The sequence below is a fragment of the Culex pipiens genome, chromosome 2 (assembly GCF_016801865.2).
Source record: "Culex pipiens pallens isolate TS chromosome 2, TS_CPP_V2, whole genome shotgun sequence".
Taxonomy (NCBI): domain Eukaryota; kingdom Metazoa; phylum Arthropoda; class Insecta; order Diptera; family Culicidae; genus Culex; species Culex pipiens.
In genome coordinates, this window is record NC_068938.1 from 110,115,141 (window position 1) to 110,137,294 (window position 22,154).

General features: G+C 38.7%; 2 protein-coding genes across 2 annotated transcripts in view; one reads left to right on the forward strand and one right to left on the reverse strand.

The window, feature by feature from the left end:
• The window catches only part of LOC120422787 (dual oxidase maturation factor 1), a 96,609-nt gene that overhangs the window by 47,062 nt on the left and 27,393 nt on the right, over nucleotides 1–22,154 (reverse strand). The gene's annotated exons all lie outside the window — the stretch shown is intronic.
• LOC120422797 (uncharacterized) lies at nucleotides 9,216–11,907 on the forward strand. Its single transcript, XM_039586338.1, has 3 exons — nucleotides 9,216–9,264; nucleotides 9,713–10,573; nucleotides 10,634–11,907. The coding sequence occupies exons 1-3, from the start codon at nucleotides 9,216–9,218 to the stop codon at nucleotides 11,905–11,907; spliced, it is 2,184 nt and encodes a 727-aa protein (XP_039442272.1).

Consider the following 22,154-nt stretch of genomic DNA (forward strand, 5'->3'; position numbering starts at 1 on the left):
TTGATTCTGAATCGATAGGTATGGGTGAAGGTATATCTAGGAGGTGTATTTAAGAAGTTCATTTTTCGAGTGATTTTATAGCCTTGCCTCAGTGAGGTGAGGAAGGCAAAATGGATATGAGCAACTCTCTACGAAATCGGCCGATTTCGACCATTTTTATTTTTTGTATTTTTTGATTTGACTCAAACTTTGTGGGGGCCTTCCCTATGACCAAATAAGCTATTTTGTGTCATTGGTTCACCCATACAAGTCCCCTTACAATTCTGGCTGCTGTCCATACAAAAATGGTATGTAAATATTCAAACAGCTGTAACTTTTGAGTGAATTTTCTGATCAATTTGGTGTCTTCGGCAAAGTTGTAGGTATTGTTGAGGACAATTGAGAAAAAAATTTGTACACGGAAAAAAAAATTTGCAGATTTTTTTATCAACTTTTTTTTCACTAATACTCAATTTCCCAAAATACGTATTTTTTGATTTTCGAGATTTTTTGATATGTTTTAGGGGACTAAAATCCGCAACTTTTGAGCTATAGAGAAACATGGTCAAAAAATCTGCCGCCAAGTTATGATTTTTTGAAAAATAGTGATTTTTGGAAAAAAAATCCAAATTTCATTGAAAAACAAATTTGAAAACAATTTTTAATGCAAAATTGAATTTGCAATCGAAAACTACTTTACAATTTTTTTCATAAATGGCTTCGTTTTCAAGATATAGCCACCGAAAGTTTGATTTTAGCAAAATATTTGCAGTTTTTCGATTTTTAAAAATAGTGACCATGAGCGACCATTTCTAGAAATATTTTTTTTGAAAAGTTCAGAAACATTTTAAATGGGCGTAATATTCAATGTTTGGCCCTTTTAAAATGTTAGTCTTGATTAAATTTTTCAAAATATTTTTTTCGAAAAGATCAGAAAATTTTACGAATGTTTTATGTATTAACATTGAAAATCGGACCATTAGTTGCTGAGATATCGACATTAGAAAATGGTGGGTTGTTTTGGTGAGACTTAGAAAACTTCAATTTTTGTGTTTCTTTTTCTTAAAGCGGCTGTATCTCAGCAACCCGAGGTCCAATCTTCAATGTCTTTTAGACAATTTTATAGCAAATTTTCTGAACTTTTCAAAAAAAATATTTTTAGAAATGGTCGCTCATGGTCACTATTTTTAAAAATCGAAAAACTGCAAATATTTTGCTAAAATCAAGCTTTCGGTGGATATATCTTGAAAACGAAGCCCTTTATCAAAAAATATGTAAAGTACTTTTCGATTGCAAATTCAATTTTGCATTAAAAATTGTTTTCAAATTTGTTTTTGCATGAAATTTAGATTTTTTCCAAAAATCACTATTTTTTCAAAAATTCATAACTTGGCGGCAGATTTTTTTACCATGTTTCTCTATAGCTCAAAAGTTGCGTATTTTAGTCCCCTAAAACATATCAAAAAATCTCGAAAATCAAAAAATAAATATTTTGAGAAATTGAGTTTTATTGAATAAAAAGTTGATAAAAAAATCTGCAAATTTTTTTTCCGTGTACATATTTTTTCTCAATTGTCCTCAACAATACCTACAACTTTGCCGAAGACACCAAATTGATCAGCAAATTCACTCAAAAGTTACAGCTGTTTGAATATTTACATACCATTTTTGTATAGACAGCAGCCAAAATTGTATGGAGACTTGTATGGATGAACCAATGACACAAAATAGCTTATTTGGTCACAGGGAAGGCTCCCACAAAGTTTGAGCCAAATCAAAAAATACAAATAAAATCCATTTCCGGTTTTGGTAGAGAATTGCTCATATAGTGATTTATTAAAAAAAAAAAAATCATTTAAAATCCGGCAAAAAATTCGTATACCTATTTTTTCTAAATAGTCCTCATCAATAACTACGACTTTGCCTAGGACACCAAATCGATCAGAAAATTCCTTTCAAAGATACAGATTTTCGAATATTTACGTACCATTTTTGTGTGGACAGCTGTCAAAATTATATAGAGACTTGTATGGGTGAACCCATGACACAAAATGACTTCTTTGATCATAAGGAAGGCCCCTAAAAAGTATGCGCCACACAAAAAAAATCCATTTCCATAAATAGGGGAGAATTGCTTAAGTTTCACCCTAACAGCACTCAATTTAAAAACTAACTTAATCCACCTATGTGGTTGGAGCCTTCCTCACTCATTACCACCATTGCTGATATGATGGGGTTGTACACAAATTTCATATCATATCTCATATCTCGAGGCAGGGTTGCCAAATCTTCAATGTTTTGGACTCGTTGGAAAGGTCTTTTGATAACCTAACCAACGATGGGTCGGATGGTGGATCCGGACATAGTTTACATACATTTAGGTGAGATTCGGCTTCCAAAAAGTACATCAATATCACTTAAGTGATCATATCTCGAGACAGGGTTGCCAGTTCTTCAATGTTTTGGACTCGTTGGAAAGGTCTTTTGATAACCTAACCAACGATGGGTCGGATGGTGGATCCGGACATAGTTAACATACATTTAAGTGAGATCCGGCTTCCAAAAAGTACATCAATATCACTTAAGTGGTCATATCTCGAGACAGGGTTGCCAGATCTTCAATGTTTTGGACTCGTTGGAAAGGTTTTTTGATAACCTAACCAACGATGGGTCGGATGGTGGATCCGGACAAAGTTTACATACATTTAAGTGAGATCCGGCTTCCAAAAAGTACATCAATATCACTTAAGTAGCCATATCTCGGGACAGGGTTGCCAGATCTTCAATGTTTTGGACTCGTTGGAAAGGTTTTTTGATAACCTAACCAACGATGGGTCGGATGGTGGATCCGGACAAAGTTTACATACATTTAAGTGAGATCCGGCTTCCAAAAAGTACATCAATATCACTTAAGTAGCCATATCTCGAGGCAGGGTTGCCAAATCTTCAATGTTTTGGACTCGTTGGAAAGGTCTTTTGATAACCTAACCAACGATGGGTCGGATGGTGGATCCGGACAAAGTTTACATACATTTAAGTGAGATCCGGCTTCCAAAAAGTACATCAATATCACTTAAGTAGCCATATCTCGAGACAGGGTTGCCAGATCTTCAATGTTTTGGACTCGTTGGAAAGGTTTTTTGATAACCTAACCAACGATGGGTCGGATGGTGGATCCGGACAAAGTTTACATACATTTAAGTGAGATCCGGCTTCCAAAAAGTACATCAATATCACTTAAGTAGCCATATCTCGGGACAGGGTTGCCAGATCTTCAATGTCTTGGACTCGTTGGAAAGGTCTTTTAATAACCTAACCAACGATGGGTCGGATGGTGGATCCCGACATAGTTTACATACATTTAAGTGAGATCCGGATATATGTGAAAACACATTTTTATACATAACTTTTGAACTACTTATCGAAACTTCAATCTGTATAAAACTCGATCTATAAGACCCTAAACCAAGTCGAATGCAACAGGTTCGGGTCAAATCGGTTCAGCCAGTGCCGAGAAACATGAGCTAGTTTGTTGGTCACATACATACATACACACACACATACACACACACATACACACACATACACACAGACATTTGTTCAGTTTTCGATTCTGAGTCGATATGTATACATGAAGGTGGGTCTACGACGTTTTTATACAAAGTTCATTTTTAGAGCAGGATTATAGCCTTACCTCAGTGAGGAAGGCAAAAAGGCGATATCTCAGAAACTTATGCTCCGATTTTCAATGTCAAATAATGAACGATTCGCGAAATTTTCTTATCTCTTTTAAACATATTTTGAAAATTTTAAAATCATGATTAACTTTCTCAGAGGGCTGAACTTTTAATGTTATGCCCTTTGAAATGTTAGTCTTGATTTTAAAACCTTCGAAATACTTTCTCAAGGAGATTATAAATTTTATTCATGATTGAACTTAATTGAACTTTAATTTGGTATTCTTATCTTTTCTGAAAGTTTCATCAAGATATCTCTTTATTTGATCAATTTATGACTATTTAAAGTTCTAAAAATTTTCCTCTCGTAAAGTTCACTGTCAAGATTTTAATTCCAATCAAATTAAAACAGCTTCATCACCTCGAACCTATGCGAAATATCCAGAAGATTCCAGTAAATTATGTTAATATCAACATTGAGAATAAAAATGCATCCTAGTACGCCTTCAGGGCAAAAGCGCTTAAACTTTATTTCAGAAAAATCGCAACATTATGAGAAAAAAGTAGAAAAAAACTACGGTTGGCCAAAAAGTTGAAAAAAATCCATACGCTTTTGGGCCAAAAAGTTGAAAAAACTTTTTTGTACCGGCGTATTTTAGGCGTATGGATGTTTAAAGCTGTTGTCAAAGATAAAACAAATTTTTGTACTGTCACTTGTAAAAGCTATGAGAATAAGTGAAACCAATCTAAGATCTTTAAAGCACATTTTAAATTGCTTTAAGAGTTCTTTAAAGTGGAACAAAGAGAATTGGATTTCATCGAGATTTACAAAAATGCGAACAATTTGAAGATTTTTATCGTTTTATGACCTCGAATTTCAATGATTTGTTGAACTTTTCAGCACTTGTTTCGAAAAGTAATACTTTTCATGTTTTTATCTAAACGGTTAGTTGACAAAATTAGCATTAGCATTAGCATTTGGAGGACGCCCCACCACCGGAAGGCTCCACAACGCTTATACCACTGTTTGATGTGGTTGTATTAGACCCTCATCCGGAACAATAATCCAACACGGGAGATACAATGTCTTCATCTTTTGATGAGTGTGTAATACTACCCAGGGCATAAGGGGGTCCTGGCCGGGTCCAAGCTATTCTCAGGAATGGGAAGGATCGTTAGTAAACACCTATCTAAAGTGCGCAAGGACCCCTACGTCACCTTAGTGGTATAGATGTTTGTAGGGTGGTTTTGGACTCAATGTTAGTGTGAGAGATAGAACCCTAGGATACACCTCGAAAGGCATTGTGGGAGGGTTGTACCAGTATTACTAATTCCAGTCTAGGCTCACCAAGTCTCCATGGCCTAGTGGTAAGCATTTTTGCTTACCAATCCAAAGGACGGGGGTTCGAACCCCGCCTCCAGCGACTTTGATTTTTCGTTCATATTCATCATTTCAAGTACTTCTATGTCCTTAACTTTCTCGATGGGAGCAGATAGGAATCGAACCCAGAACCATTCGCTTACAAAGCGAACACTGTAACCATTCAGCCACAGCTGCTCCTAAACGGTTAGTTGGCAAAATACATGTATATTTGACTCACAATTCCACTCAAAGGGTGTTTTTCGGAATTGCAAAAAATGTTGTAAGCTACTCGTTGAAAAACTTGAATCTTCTTTTTGCAACTTGCTGCATAAACTACTACCATCATCAGCGGTGACATCGGGTCTGGGGGGTGAGATTGGGTCATACAAAAATGCCGAAATTTGTATGACTCAATCTCACCCCCCAGACCCAATGTCACCCCTGATGACGGTATTTAAAGTATTTAAGTGACATTTAGTAAAAAGGAAAAGCTCTACAATCATTCAATAAACATTAAACATTAAAAACATTTTTTTTACGCAGGAAGAAAAGTCATTCAAACCAAGAAATAAAAAATAGCTATGTGGTTCACTTGAAATATTTGTTTTTGTTTTGCTTTGGGACCATCCACAAACCACGTGGACACTTTTTTGGAAATGTAAACCCCCCTCCCCCCCTCCCATCGTGAACAATTTCATACAAACCCAAGCCCCCCCCCCCCCCCTAAGGTATCCACGTGGTTTATGGATGGTCCCTTAATTTGTTTAGGCAATTGATCTTAGTTTGCACAACATAACAATACCAACATAATGCCAAACCCTGCTGCAGCGAGTTGCATAAGAAGCCGAAACCAAACCGAAAACCATGGCTCCGCGCGGATCGTCAATCAATCGAAGCGCCGCCTAATTTCAGCGCACAGTTTGAGACATCCATCAATAGGCCCTTTTTGTGTGAGATGTGAAAGGTTATGCTCAGCGTGAAACATCTCCAAGCGTGCCTAAAACCTCCCTATTCTTTTGCTTCACAGCTTTTTCTCTCTGCAACGGAGTTAAGTAATTAGTGGTTTTTGGGGTTGAAAATGAGCCGGTCATGAACCACGACTCGGAGCGTCCCTGAAACGTTGGACAACATCTTAAAGTGTGAAAGATTGCATGTATCACGATCGCTGTTGTTATCACAATGCAGACATATTTTCGAGCATCACAAGCTTAGTGCCTCTTCTATGTAAAATCAAAAGTCTGGGTTTTCGGCCCCTTTTTAAACGTTAACAAATAATTGCTACACTTATTATCACGCTCCAATTTTGGAAAAGGAAATATTTGTTCAGCACCTTGGTCTCGACCAAGCAAATCGATTGCAAGTGGTTGTTGGTTGTTGTTATAAAATATTAAATGGTGTGCCGTTCGCATAATAGTCGATAAAAACGTCACGCTGCTGGCCGTTAAATAAAACACTGTTCTCTACTTTTAATTAAATTTGACTCAATTGCGTTGGTCCTATTAAGTACCACCTCTCGCTAAAATGCTGGCAGCTCATCGCAGAACTGCGTTAACCTTCAATTAGCCAAAATATGGTTTGTGTTGGATTCATTTACTCTGGTAAACGCCATACGACCAGTTGACGGATAATCAGCAATGTTTCGCCATGCGAACGAAGCCGAAATGAGTGCAAAATTATCAACTTTGAAATTCCCGTGACTGAAAACTCACTCAGAAAAAATATAACGCATTAGGTGCAACCAAAATCTTATATACAAATATAAAAAAATATTTTAAATAAAAAGTACATCTTCATATTTAATTTAATTTTTATCCTTTTTACTGTGTTTTCTACTGTTGTAAAAAACCGCACCATGAAGAGAGGGCCAGAAAATAAACCCCAAAAGCGTTGCGCGCCAAAAGTCACGGAAAACAAGGGGCGAAAATGTGCAAACTTATAAATTAAATCGTTGTCACGATCACTGTGAAGCAAGCAAGAAACTGAAAACACACACAACAAGAACATCAACCTCTCCTACACTTTTCAGCGGCGGCTTTCCGAAAACATTGCCGCAGCTCTTGCCTGTGTAAAGGATGATTGGTCACGATTACTTGGAAGTGCTTCGTCACAGATCGAGTGCTTGGGTTGTGACTAGAGCTTGCGAGGCTTGAAATTTGGGAACAATCAAAGCTCAAGAGAATTATTTGAACCAAATTTCAGCACACTTTTTTCATTTTTAACAGCACTGCATAATTTATTGGGGACATATAATTGAACAACATTTTTATTTAATGGCTTGTTGATAACTGACAGCCAATAAAAAAGATTTATTTACAGCAGAATTGTTGCCCCCCCGTACGACTTGATATTTATTTTTTAATCAACGAAATGGTTAAAAATAAACTGCAACAATGTTGCCAAAGACACATAAATTTGCCCTGCAGATGACACGAGTTTCGACTGTTAATGTTCCATCCCAGATGGTGTGGGCAGCAATGAACACTTGAAGAAATTGAATTGAAAAAAAAAAAATTGTTGCTGAAATTTAACTTTCGGTGGCTATATTTTGAAAACGGGGCCCTATATCAAAAAATCTTTAGAGTACTTTTCGATTGCAAATTCAATTTAACATAAAAAATTAGGTCAAAATTTTGTTTTGTATAAAATTTAAATTTATAAAAAAAATCACATTTTTTTAAATTATAACTTGGCGGCAGAATTTTGGTCCATACTTCTCTATGGCTCAAAAGTTGTGGGTTTTTTGTCCCCTAAAACATATCACAAAAATCTCGAAGATAAAAAATACGTATTTTGGGAAATTGATCTTTTGTGAGTTACTTAAAGTTAATTACACAAACGGCAAACAAAATTTTCGTGTACCTATTTTTTCAGAATATTCCTTAACAATACCTACAACTTTGCCAAAGACATGCCAAAATTGTATGGAGACTTGTATGGGTGAATAAATGACACAAAATAGCTTCTTTGGGCATAGAAAATGCCCCTACAAAGTTTGAGTCAACTAAAAATATTCAAAAACTAAAAATGATCGAAATCGGCGGATTTCGTAGAGAATTGCTCAGTTGCAAACCTGTCACAAGATTTCAAGTTAAGTGTGAAAAAGTTCAACTTTTTGACACAAGGGCGGACATTTTTTTCGCTGGTGGTACGGTAAAAAGTTCAAAAATTTCATATAAAAAAATGTTTGTTTTTTTTTATACCCGGATGTTACATGAGTGACAGGAATTAGAAAACATCATTCATCCTAACGAATAAAAATCTTTGAAGATCTGGCAGCTCTATCTCAATTTTGTGTTTATTATATACTTTTTCTGCAGCAGGATTTTTTTGTAGGGGAAATATACCCATTTTAAGCCTAATAAGCGGTCGTGTTTGGATGATGCTGGATAATCTATTTTCTGAAATTTACTAAGACTAAGTACACCAACGAGTAGAGCAACTTTTTGTGAACATTTCTGTTTATTTTCACTTTTATTAAAAGTTATGCTATTCCTTTTACAAGCATTTAGAAAAAAAAAAAATTTCCCAAATGCATTCTAATCAGTCGAGTGCATTGGGCCACGTCCATATTCCTCTTTTCAGCTTAGTTCTTTTTTTCTTCCAGCGCTCTTTTGGGTCTGCTTGGTGCTGCCAAAATTGAGGGAATTTTAAGCGAACACTCACGGAAAGTAGCATTTATAGAGAAAATTTCCTGGCATCACTGGCTTACTCCAACAGGCACTGCTGGTGGTGTTGGTGGCCACCCTTTGTTCTTTATTTGCCTTCTCTTTTCGCTCGGGTTTTTTCAGCCTTCGATTGGAATGGGTCGTCAAAATCCAAACGTCAAAAGACTTGGCGCGTTTGTTTTTTTGATGGCGCTTGCTAATTATTTACATGTTTCGGGATTATTTTTCAAGTGAGTGACTAACTAATGTGTAAAAGAACATGTTGCCGGTAGTTGGAAGACATTTTATGTCTTAAGCGCTTTGAAAACGTTAGCGCAAGTGAAAAGATATTGATGGCGACTTTCGTTAAGCAGTTAACCTCTCATCTTGCGTGTGGATGTGTGTGCCACCAAAATGATGAGAAATGGTCTTTCAAAAAAGAAATTATGATCAAAAGTGCATTAAATTTCATCTTTTTGGCCAGTAAATTGCACAAATTTAAGTGCTTACTTGAGGCGGAGCTGTTGCTGGTAAGTTTAAAGCCTAAATAGTATGGTCAGCGAACGACTGGACAACGCGTACCATAGGTACATTATGTTCCGTAGGTATAAAATAGACCCACCAAGTGGTCCTTTAGCCTCTTGTCCTGTAACTCCGATACCCTGGCCTCCCCGCGGTGCTGGCCGGGATACTAGTAACCATTGCAGAGATCGGGTAACCAACCCCCGGTGGAAACTTTGGTAGTATGCTGACAGGGTAAGGGGGGCTCCACCCTCTTCGGAGGGTGTAGCTGTACCGTTAGGCTTCGAGACAAAAGCCCCCGTTACGGTGTCGAGAGAAAACCGCAGCTGGGTCCTGGAAGCTGCAAGGTGGCAGCCCCACCCCGAGACTAGGTATTCGCAGCCCTGGTTAGGCGGCATACCGAAGTAAATCACCAACTCAGAAAAACGAAAGAAGAAATTCAGGACGGATTAATCGGCATCAGACCAGGCGATGTAAAAAGGACAACGATTGGAAACTCGGTACTTGGAACGTTCGAACTCTCCAAGATCCTGCACGTGCTGGCCTTCTTGCCCGGGAGCTGCACAAGCTGAACGTGCATGTGGCCGCCATCCAGGAAGTTCGATGGCCCGGTCACGGAGAGCGAGAATTCACGGCGGTGGACCCCATCGCCAACACCTCTTTCAAGTACCACATCTACTACAGTGGCGGCGAAAAGGCGATGCACGGAGTCGGTTTCGTAGTGATTGGGGATCAGAAGAACCGAGTCATCAAGTGGAAGGTGGTGAATGACCGGATCTGCGTGTTGAGAATAAAGGGCAAATTCTTCAACTACAGTCTGATCAACATCTACGCTCCGACGAACGACAAGCCCGATGACGATAAAGACGCTTTCTACGAGCGTCTTGACAAGACCTATGGAGAGTGCCCAAGACACGACGTAAAGATAGTCATCGGAGACGCAAACGCGCAGGTCGGAAGGGAAGCCTTCTTCCATCCTGTCATCGGCAAGGAGAGCCTTCATCCTCGCACGAATGACAACGGCCTACGTTTGGTCAATTTCGCCGCAGCCAGAGGAATGGCTATCTGTAGCACCTTCTTTGCGCGCATGAACATTCGGAAGCACACCTGGCGACACCCGAATGGCGAATCGTGCACACAAATCGATCACGTTTTGGTGGATGGTCGACACTTCTCGGACGTGATGGACGTCCGATCGTACAGAGGACCGAACATCGACTCTGATCACTTCCTGGTAGCGTGCAAGATCCGAGCTAGGCTGTCGAACGTGTTGACCCCGCGGACTGCGAGGATAGCGCGGTTGAACGTCCAGCGCCTCGCGAGCAGCGACGTTGCTGCAGAGTACAGTCGGAAGCTCGACGAGCGGATCAACGAGGACGCGCCTACGGGTAACCTGGACGAGCAATGGGGAGCCCTCTAGAGCATCGTCAACACAACGGCTACCGAAGTGATCGGCACGACCAGAGGACGCAAACCCAAAGGGTGGTTCGATGCGGAGTGCCAGCGAGTGACGGACGAGAAGAACGAGGCCAGGAAGCGTATGCTCGTTAAGGGTACGCGCCGAAACTGTGAGCGATACAGTGAGTTGCGAAGAGCAGAGAAACGAATCCACCGCCGAAAAGAACGGGAGTACAACGAAACGGTACTTGCCGAAGCGGAAGCACAGTACAACGCGAACGATAAGCGGAGGTTTTACGCAACTGTCAACGGTGTAAGAAGGAAAACCACGCCTTCCCCTGTGATGTGCAACGACATGGAAGGCAACCTGTTGACAGACAAGACTGCGGTGGCGGCTAGGTGGAAGGAGCACTTCCAGCAGCTGTTGAACGGTGAGACACGAGAGAGAATCGTCGAGGACAGGATAAACGTTGAGGAAGATGGAAAAGCTGTGGACCCGCCTACGTTGGAGGAAGTAGCTAAGGCTGTTAAAGAGCTCAAGAACGGGAAATCCGCAGGAAAGGACGGACTTCCGGCCGAACTTTTCAAGCACGGGAGTACGCGGATGACCGAGATTCTGCACCAAATCATCCTACGCATTTGGTGCGAAGAACAGCTTCCGACCGACTGGTTAGACGGGCTCGTCACCCCAATCTACAAGAAAGGGCAAAGACTCGATTGTGCCAACTATCGAGGCATCACAATCCTCAACGCAGCGTACAAAGTACTCTCCCGCATCCTGTGGAGCAAGCTGAGACCGATGACCGAGACCTTTGTCGGCGAATACCAGTGCGGTTTTCGAGCGGGTCGGTCAACGACGGACCAGATGTTCACTCTGCGACAAATCCTCGACAAGTTCCGGGAGTACAACCTGCAAACACACCATTTGTTCATCGACTTCAAGGCGGCGTACGATTCGGTCAAAAGAAACGAACTTTGGAAGATTATGGTAGAACACGGCTTTCCGGCGAAGCTTATAAGACTGATTCGTGCAACGCTCGACGGAGCAAAATCAAGCGTGCGAATAGCTAACGAGACATCTGAAGCTTTCGTTACGTTGGATGGATTGAAGCAGGGCGATGCTCTCTCGAACTTACTGTTCATCATAGCGTTGGAAGGTGCTGCTCGAAGGGCAGGCGTGCATAGAAACGGAACACTCATCACTAAATCGCACATGCTGCTTGGATACGCTGACGACATCGACATCATTGGTATCGACCGTCGTTCAGTGGAGGAGGCGTTCGTCCCTTTCAAGCGGGAAGCTGCGAAGATCGGACTGATGTGAGCTGCGAAGTGAAACGGCGGATTAGTGCTGCAAACAGGGCCTTCTACGGTCTTCGTAGCCAGCTAAGGTCCCGCAGCCTAAGGACGCCTACGAAAATCACGCTGTACAGGACCTTGATACTCCCTGTAGCTCTTTACGGTCACGAGTCGTGGACGCTAAAGGAGGCTGACCAGAGACCTTGGGGTCTTCGAGAGGAGAATCCTGCGTTTTATCTTCGGCGGCAAGCAAGTAGGAGACCGGTGGCGCAGGCGCATGAACTTCGAGCTGTACCAAGACTACAAACATGCTGATATCGTAAAAGTCATCAAGCACGACAGGCTGAAGTGGGCTGGACATGTAGCCAGAATGTCGGACGAGCGGGCGGCTAAAACGATATTCAGCAGCGAACCTGGACGGGGTCGTCGGCTTCGTGGAAGGCCTCGTACGCGTTGGCTGTGTGCAGTCGACGAAGATGCAAGAGCGGCCAACATTGTGGGCGACTGGAGACGAGCGGCCCAAGATCGAGCATCCTGGGAATCTTCGATTAGTTCAGCGTTGGGTCGATAGACCTGTTGCTGATAAAGTAAGTAAGTAAGTAATCGAGCATCAAATTCTTCATATGGCGAAGATAGGTGTTTGATTAGAAAGGGTATTTCCCCTATATATCTATTTTTATCGAGATTTATTTCACATAAATTTTACTTTCAATCTTCCTCACATCAAAGCTTTATCCATCGTTAAGATTGTATTGGAACCAAGTGCTACATGCCTGTTAGCTCGCTATTGCACCACTTTGTAAGGTACTCTCATGCTCCACTGCCGACCTGGGGCGAGACAAGCCGTCACCGGGGGATGGTGTTGTGCAAAAAAATAGGTAAAAACCGAAAACATTTCTCTCCATCCTCCGCAGTTTGATCGCATGGCATCGCAGCGCTTGTTTGTCTCGGGGATTCTTGAGCTGTCTGTCGATCTTCCAAGTTGTAAGTAGACGCTAGGGTTTCTTCAAATAAAGGGTAATTATTCCTTTTCCAGTTTAATGTTTTTCAGCTGTAAATGAGTAGCATCGGTGAATCGAAGAAAATATTTTTATAAAAAATTCTGTTAATAGCGCCATTGAAAATTATATAATATCAAAATGTAATGATCGATTTTTATCTTTGTACAAATATGACGCACCCAATTTTTTTTAAAGTCCCGGCCACCCTATTAAATGAGGCTAAGCGAAGAGAATGGGAACCATTTGAGAAATTTGTGTTTGTCTTGTCAGTTGACTGCAGTAATAGAGTTGTCAACATGAGAAGCATTGTGGTTGGGCAATTCATTTGATGTTTTGTGGTGTTGAACAATGAACGTTGTTGATGTGCTTAAATTAGATCGGAGCTCTAAATTAGCATGAATTTTGCATCAGACGAAACAACTTTAGCATCCTATATTTTATCAGAGTTATGAAATTAACGTTAACGGAAATTATAGAGGCAATTTGGCTTTATAATGTAGGTTCTTTATCTTTGAGCAAAAACTTCATTTTCAATAATAGTTATGTTCTATTGATTTCCCATAATTATTTTTTTTTACTCAAATTTACTCTAATTTTCATAATTTGATATAGATTTTTAGAATTGTAAGAACTATTAAATTTAGTCAAGCAGGATTGAGACTTCTACCGTTTTTAAATTATCTGTGTTCTCAAATGTTAGTAACCCCTCAACCATACGTAAATAAACACATGAACCGGCAGGCAGGTAAGTGCAATTAATCAATTACCATAAAAATACCGCCACATCTTCACGCCTCCAACCGTAAACCACGATCAATCAATAACCGCCAACCCCCAAACCACCAACCCAGTCCGCTGATCGATCGTTCCATGGTTTTACGCATCAACGCATTCACTTTTGTATGGCAACTTTTTCGCTACCTCTTTTCCCCCCAGCAATTCTGTCTCTTTTCTGACCGGGTCTTGCAAATTACTGCCGCTTGTGTCTGTTTAATAAATGAACGGTGCAAAAACATTAATGAACCTATTAATTTCCAATTAGATCGATTTACCCCCGTTCGCAAATCCGATCTTGTGTTTTCGGCGGTTTTTATTTTGCGCGTAGATTTGAACTCCGAGAACCTCGGCGCACTTGTTTACGCCGGAATTCGACGGGATCTTTAAACAGCTGGGGTGATTTAAATGATTTTGCAAATAGGTCCAAAATCTGTGCAAAACTGCAGCGAAACCCCCGCAGTCAGTGTGTGGAAGACGACGTGCAATTAATGCCGGCTGCCAGTTTGCTGCCAAATTGAGCCAATTCATCGAAGCTAATTGGATGATGGAGCGACGAAACGGTCCGGTCTTCGACTGCGAACGTCGTCAATTCACATGCAGGTTCACAGAACCTCTTCTGCGCTTGGAAGATTCTATCGCAGGGTTTTGATCGACACTGTGGCTGCAATGACGTTCGTTGGAAATGTGGAGCGGTTTTTTGGTTCCCACGAAAAACTGCTACGAAAAAGAGGCTGGGAGATTTTTGTGAAGCATCACGAATCAGATGAGAACTCAATGATTTCTTTGTCATGTTGAAAATGCTTAGCAAATGTGTAACCAAAGTAAAGTGTAGTGATCTCAGTCTATGACTCCTACAAATATTTAGGAAACCATAGTATTTTTTCCTTTCTACAAAATAGAAAATTTGATCTAATATGTAAAAAGTGTCATTTGTGAAGTTTTTAAGTACCCCACAAGAAGTTGCAAACATAGATGGGTAATTCTCTACCAACTCACACGAAATCGGGAAAAGTTGACCCGACCCCTCTTCGATTTGCGTGAAACTTTGTCCTAAGGGGTAACTTTTGTCCCTGATCACGAATCCGAGGTCCGTTTTTTGATATCTCGTGACGGAGGGGCAGTACAACCCCTTCCATTTTTGAGCATACGAAAAAAGAGGTGTTTTTCAATAATTTGCAGCCTGACAAGGTGATGAGATAGAAATTTGTTGTCAAGGAGACTTTTATGTAAAATTAGACGCCCGATTTGATGGCGTACTCAGAATTCCGAAAAAACGTATTTTTCATCGAAAATAACACTTAAAAAGTTTTAAAAATTCTCCCATTTTCCGTTACTCGACTGTAAAATTTTTTGGAACATGTCATTTTACGGGAAATTTAATGTACTTTTCGAATCTACATTGACCCAGAAGGGTAATTTTTTCATTTAGAACAAAATTTTTCATTTTAAAATTTCGTGTTTTTTCAAACTTTGCAGGGTTATTTTTTAGAGTGTAACAATGTTCAACAAAGTTGTATAGCAGACAATTATAAAAAATTTGATATATAGACATAAGGGGTTTGCTTATAAACAAGACGAGTTATCGCGATTTTACGAAAAAAAGTTTTGAAAAACTTACTTTCTGCGTTTCTCTTTGTTTCGTCGTCCGTGTCCGTGTCGCGGGTGACCATGAAGGGCCATGATCAACGACGACCAACATTTTCAAACCTTTTTTTTTCGTAAAATCGCAATAACTCGTGATGTTTATAAGCAAACCCATTATGTCTATATATAATTTTTTTTTGTAATTGTCTGCTCTACAACTTTGTAGAACATTATTACACTCGGGTGCGGGACATTTCGCCGAATGTCGTTTCGCCGACGGTCATTTCGCCGAAGGTCATTTCGCCGAATGTCGTTTCGCCGCAAGGGACGTTTCGCCGAATGGGACGTTTCGCCGAATTGACAAATAAACGTAAAATAAATATATAAAATGGACACAAATTGTATTAAAATATTTTGAAAAAGTATAATGTCCCTAAAACGTGATTTTGCAATCTTTTTTAAAAAAAATATTTTTGTTTCTTAGTATGTTATTTTTATAAGTTTATGCAATATAACATGCATAAACAATCGCTAAAAAAATAATCTAGTTGAAAAAAATTGTGCGGGTTTTTGCATTCTTTCAAATATAATCAGTTATTTAATTACAGCAAACAACTTAAGATCATTTCTGTGAGTTTTTGCATTAATTTCTGTTAGTTTTTTGCATTCTTGTTTTAATATATCATTTGAATTATTTCTGTAAGTTTTTGCGTTCTGTTAACTATAAGCAGTTCTTTTAATTTTCTGCTTATAATTTTGATAAATTTCTGTTAGTTTTTGCATTCTTTGTTTTTTAAGCATATTATTTGTATAATTTTTGTAAGTTTTTGTATTCTTTCCAACATGAGGAGTTCTTTTGAATTTCAGCATAACATTTTGAAAAAATTCCGGTAGTTTTTGCGTTCTTTGTTTACTGAGCATATTTTTAAAGTATTTCTGAGAGTTTTTGCATTCTTTCAAACATGAGCAGTTCTTTTAATTGGCTGCTTATAATTTAGATTATTTCTGTTTGTTTTTGCATTCTTTGTTTTTCAAGCAAATTATTTGTATAATTTTTGGGAGTTTTCACATTCTTTTAAACATGAGCAGTTCTTTTGGTTTTCAGCACAACATTTTGCAAAATTTCTGTTAGTTTTTGCATTCTATATTTTTGGCATACTTTTCAAATATTTCGATGAGTTTATGCATTATTAGTTTTTTTAAGCATATTATTTCTATAATTTTTGGGAGGTTTTGCATTCTTTCAGGCTTAGCCGAATGGTTACGCTGTCCGCTTTGTAAGCGGATGATTCTGGGTTCGATTCCCATCTGCTCCAACCTTCTATCGGATGAGGAAGTAAAACGTCGGTCCCGGCCTTGGTTGTTGTTAGGCCGTTAAGTCATTCCAGGTGAAGGAGTCGTCTCCATGCCATAAGTACAAACAACACACCAAACCAAGCCTACTCCGGGGGAATCGCTGGCGGCTGTTGGACTCGCAATCCAAAGGTCGTCAGTTCAAACACTGGGGTGGAAGGTTCCTTGGAGTATAAAGAGGTTTGGGTGCTCTCCCCATTCAAGCCTTCGGACTCCTTGGTTCGAGCAGAAACTTGCAATAGAGACCACGAAAGACCTGGGGGTCGTTAATGTGGATGGTTTGTTTTTTTTTGCATTCTTTCAAACATGAGCAGTGCTTTTGATTTTTTGCATAACATGTTGGATTTTTTTTGTAAGTTTTTGCCTAGGTTTTTTTATTCTTTGTTTTTAAGCATATTTTTTTTATTATTTCTGTGAGTTTTTGCATTCTTTCAACATGAGCAGTTCTTTTAATTGGCTGCTTATTATTTAGGTTATTTCTGTTTGTTTTTGCATTCTTTGTTTTTCAAGCAATTTAATTTTTGGGAGTTTTTGCATTCTTTCAAACATGAGCAGTTCTTTTGGTTTTTAGCACAACATTTTGCAAAATTGCTGTTAGTTTTTGCATTATATATTTTTGGCATATTTTTCAATTATTTCTGTGAGTTTATGTATATTAAGTTTTTTAAGAATATTATTTCTATAATTTTTGTTAGGTTTTGCAATCTTTCACACATGAGCAGTTTTTTTGTTTTTTAGCATAACATTTAGAAAAATTTCTGATAGTTTTTGCATTCTTCATTCTTTAAGCAAATTATTTGTATTATTTCTGTGAGTTTTTGCATTCTTTGAAACAGGAGACGGTCTATACTTTTTGAATTATTATTATAAAAACTTGCCACTCCTTCTCAAGTTTGCATGAGTGAATTACAAGATGGCACTGCAGCGAACAAATAGCATAAATTGTTCAAAAAAGTTAATTTTTATTCAATTCGGCGAAACGTCCATTCGGCGAAATGACTTTCGGCGAAACGTACCATTCGGCGAAACGACATTCGGCGAAATGACCGTCGGCGAAACGACAATCGGCGAAACGTACCAGATCCATTACACTCTAAAAATTAACTCTGCAAAGTTAGAAAAAACACGAAATTTTAAAATGAAAACTTTTGTTCTAAATGAAAAAATGACCCGTCTGGGTCGATGTAGGTAGATTCGAAAAGTACATTAAATTTCCCATAAAATGACATGTTTCAAAAAAATTTAAAGTCGAGTAACGGAAAATGGGATAATTTTTAAAACTTTTTTAGTGTTATTTTCGATTTCGATTTTTTTGGTGAATTTTTGATGCACAGTTTTTTTCCATAATTTTTTTTTCGTCTAAACTTTGATTGAAATATTACGTGCAGAGATTTTCAAGATTTCAGACCCCCACTGTCCCCCTGTCACGCACTTTTCCTGTACCTATAACATGGGCTGTCAGAAACACCAGACCCCCCCTCCCCCTATTGATGGACGTAATTTGTGAACAAACCCTTAACCAAGTTTTATAAAACCATTGATGTACAACAATAAAAAAAAACATGAAAAAAGGAAGTTGAATCTACATAAAACATTAGTGTTAAGTACAATTAAACCCATTATTTTTCGATATTAAAAACACAAATGTAATTTACAGCCACAGTCGATAAGCGCCAAAGGCACCAAAGCATAATAAGCATGCTAATTTTATTTGCGCGGAAAAGGTGCAAACCATTTTATTCCTACCCCACACATTAAACCGTGAGCTCCATCAAGAGGACTTTGATTACAGTCGTTTTTGCCAGGTTTTGCGCAAAAACTGAGCGACTGAACGGTTGGTTTATCGTCAGCTGTGTGCTATCTTGTGACATAGACCATTTGGTACTTTTCGAGAAAAACGATTTTTAAAGTTTGAGGTTGAATATTTTCACAACAATACATGATAAACTATTTTTGAATACAGCGATCTGTTCGTATACTATCGATGACCAAACGCTCCAAGTATGGACTAATTTAGTGAAACCTACTAAAAGTTACAGTATAAAATGTAACTAAAAATCTGAAAAGCACGTGTCACAAGTGTGTTTTGAAAGTAAAAATGTACTACGTGTCACAAGTGTGCACAGAATTCCCATACAAAATTAAATAAGCTCAAATCAATAGTTTAGTTAAGTTAAACAATAGTTTTTGAAATTTTTATGATAAGATTACCTTGAAACAACGGTAAGCAATCAAAATGTTTAGAAAACAAGGAAATTTTTTTCGCTTTTCCGAAGTTTTCCACGATTTTTTAATGAGTAATAATAAAAATTCTCTTAAATTATCTAAAATATTTTAAAAAATATTAAAATAAGCTCAATCCAAAAAAAAAAATGAGTCATATTCATAGTAGTGCAATAAAATAAAATATCAGAAAATGATGAAAATCAAGGAAAACCAAAGATTTTCCCATGGCAAACACAAAATCCATGATGGAAAATTAAATCATTCAAGACACAAACCTTTTTCAGATTTATAGCACGTTCTGTAAATCACCGTGTCACAAGAGTGCACTTCAAATAAATGAAGAACATGTACTACGTGTCACAAAAGAGTTTCAAAGGGATTATGGTCGTTGTCACAAGAGTACCACCAATATGTTGATGGGTTTGTATGGTCGTTGTCACAAGTGTGCAACAAATATTACAATGGTAGTTTGTATGGTCGTTGTCACAAGTGTGCCATGAATATTTTGGTAGGAGTTTGTATGGTCGTTGTCACAAGTGTGCAACAAATATTTTGATAGGAGTTTGTATGGTCGTTGTCACAAGTGTGCCACGAATATTTCGATGGAAGTTGTATGGTCGTTGTCACAAGTGTGCAACAAATATTTCAATGGTAGTTTGTATGGTCGTTGTCACAAGTGTGCAACAAATATTTTGGTAGGAGTTTGTATGGTCGTTGTCACAAGTGTGCCACGAATATTTTGGTAGGAGTTTGTATGGTCGTTGTCACAAGTGTGCCACGAATATTTCGATGGAAGTTTGTATGGTCGTTGTCACAAGTGTGCAACAAATATTTTGGTAGGAGTTTGTATGGTCGTTGTCACAAGTGTGCCATGAATATTTTGGTAGGAGTTTGTATGGTCGTTGTCACAAGTGTGCCACGAATATTTTGATAGGAGTTTGTATGGTCGTTGTCACAAGTGTGCCACGAATATTTTGATAGGAGTTTGTATGGTCGTTGTCACAAGTGTGCAACAAATATTTTGGTAGGAGTTTGTATGGTCGTTGTCACAAGTGTGCCACGAATATTTCGATGGAAGTTTGTATGGTCGTTGTCACAAGTGTGCAACAAATATTTTGGTAGGAGTTTGTATGGTCGTTGTCACAAGTGTGCCACGAATATTTCGATGGAAGTTTGTATGGTCGTTGTCACAAGTGTGCCACGAATATTTTGATAGGAGTTTGTATGGTCGTTGTCACAAGTGTGCCACGAATATTTTGGTAGGAGTTTGTATGGTCGTTGTCACAAGTGTGCAACAAATATTTTGATAGGAGTTTGTATGGTCGTTGTCACAAGTGTGCCACGAATATTTCGATGGAAGTTTGTATGGTCGTTGTCACAAGTGTGCAACAAATATTTCAATGGTAGTTTGTATGGTCGTTGTCACAAGTGTGCAACAAATATTTTGATAGGAGTTTGTATGGTCGTTGTCACAAGTGTGCCACGAATATTTTGGTAGGAGTTTGTATGGTCGTTGTCACAAGTGTGCAACAAATATTTTGATAGGAGTTTGTATGGTCGTTGTCACAAGTGTGCCACGAATATTTTGGTAGGAGTTTGTATGGTCGTTGTCACAAGTGTGCCACCAATATAACATTCATTACACCGTAACATTCGTTACACCGTAGTATGGTCACACCGTAACATTGTTACACCGCAATATTCGTTACACCGCAGTATGATTACACCGTAACATAGTAACACCGTAATATGATTATACCGTAACATTGTTACACCGCAACATTCGTTACTTCGTAGTATGATTACACCGTACATTTGTTACACCACAACATTCGTTACACCGTTACATTCGTTACACCGTAACATTGTTACACCGTAACATTGTTACACCGTAACATTGTAACAACGTAACATTGTTACACCGCAACATTCGTTACACCGTAACATTTCTTCACACCGTAGTTTGATTACTCTATAAAATTGTTACACCACAACATTGGTTACACCGTTACATTCGTTAAACCGTTACATTCGTTACACCGTTACATTCGTTAAACCGTTACACCGCATCATTCGTTACACCGTAACATTTGTTACACCGTAGTATGGTCACACCGTAACATTGTTACACCGCAATATTCGTTACACCGTAACAAAGTTACACCGTAATATGATTACACCGTAACAAAGTTACACCGTTATATTATTACACCGTTACAGTGTTACACCGTAATAGTCTTACACCGTAACATTATTACGGTGTAACGAATGCCACGGTGTAATGAATGCTACGAAGCAACGAATGTTGCGGTGTAACAATGTTACGGTGTAACCAAACTAAGGTGTAACGATTGTTAAGCTGTAACGAATGTTGAGGTGTAACGAATTTTGTGGTGTAACGAATGTTGCGGTGTAACAATATTACGGTGTAACGAATGTAACTGTGTAACGAATGTAACGGTGTAACGAATGTTGTGGTGTTACAATGTTACGGTGTAATAATATTACGGTGTAACTTTGTTACGGTGTAATCATATTACGGTGTAACAATGTTACGGTGTGACCATACTACGGTGTAACGAATGTTACGGTGTAACGAATGATGCGGTGTAACGGTGTAACGAATGTAACGGTGTAACGAATGTAACGGTGTAACCAATGTTGTGGTGTAACAATTTTATAGTGTAATCAAACTACGGTGTGAAGAAATGTTACGGTGTAACGAATGTTGCGGTGTAACAATGTTACGTTGTTACAATGTTACGGTGTAACAATGTTACGGTGTAACAATGTTACGGTGTAACAATGTTACGGTGTAACGAATGTAACAGTGTAACGAATGTTGTGGTGTAACAAGTGTACGGTGTAATCATACTACGAAGTAACGAATGTTGCGGTGTAACAATGTTACGGTGTAATCATATTACGGTGTTACTTTGTTACGGTGTAACCATACTGCGGTGTAACGAATATTGCGGTGTAACAATGTAACGGTGTGACCATACTACGGTGTAACGAATGTTACGGTGTAATGAATGTTATATTGGTGGCACACTTGTGACAACGACCATACAAATCTCCATCAAAATATTGGTGGCACACTTGTGACAACCGCCATACAAATCTCCATCAAAATATTGGTGGCACACTTGTGACAACGACCATACAAACTCCTACCAAAATATCCATTGCACACTTGTGACAACGACCATACAAACTCCTATCAAAATATTTGTTGCACACTTGTGACAACGACCATACAAACTTCCATCGAAATATTCGTGGCACACTTGTGACAACGACCATACAAACTCCTTTCAAAATATTTGTT